This window comes from Myotis brandtii, unplaced genomic scaffold (genome assembly GCF_000412655.1).
Source record: "Myotis brandtii unplaced genomic scaffold, ASM41265v1 scaffold1875, whole genome shotgun sequence".
Lineage (NCBI taxonomy): Eukaryota > Metazoa > Chordata > Mammalia > Chiroptera > Vespertilionidae > Myotis > Myotis brandtii.
Genome location: NW_005356961.1, coordinates 1,420,670 through 1,420,981, shown reverse-complemented (window position 1 = coordinate 1,420,981; position 312 = coordinate 1,420,670). Strand labels below are relative to the sequence as shown.

General features: G+C 62.8%; 1 protein-coding gene across 1 annotated transcript; it reads left to right on the top strand.

Moving 5' to 3' along the window:
• Positions 1-3: 3 nt before the first annotated feature.
• LOC102238974 (diphosphoinositol polyphosphate phosphohydrolase 3-alpha) lies at positions 4-306 on the top strand (the record flags this gene model as incomplete). Its single annotated transcript, XM_014538273.1, has 1 exon — positions 4-306. A coding segment is annotated over one exon (288 nt), but the record flags the coding sequence as incomplete, so codon positions are not given.
• Between the last annotated feature and the right edge of the window lie 6 nt (positions 307-312).

The window sequence follows — 312 nt, the reverse complement described above, 5'->3', positions numbered from 1 at the left end:
GAGGTGTATGAGGAGGCGGGCGTCAAGGGGACGCTGGGCCGGCTCCTGGGCGTCTTCGAGCAGAACCAGGACCCCAAGCACCGGACCTACGTGTACGTCCTGACCGTCACCGAGGTGCTGGAGGACTGGGAGGACTCGGTGAGCATTGGCAGGAAGCGAGAGTGGTTCAAAATCGAAGATGCCATCAAGGTCCTGCAGTGCCACAAGCCCGTGCATGCCGAGTACCTGCAGAAACTAAAGCTGGGCGGTCCCCCCACCAACGGAAACTCCGTGCCCGGGAGCGACCGCTAGTATGTACCGCTCCCGCGCAGA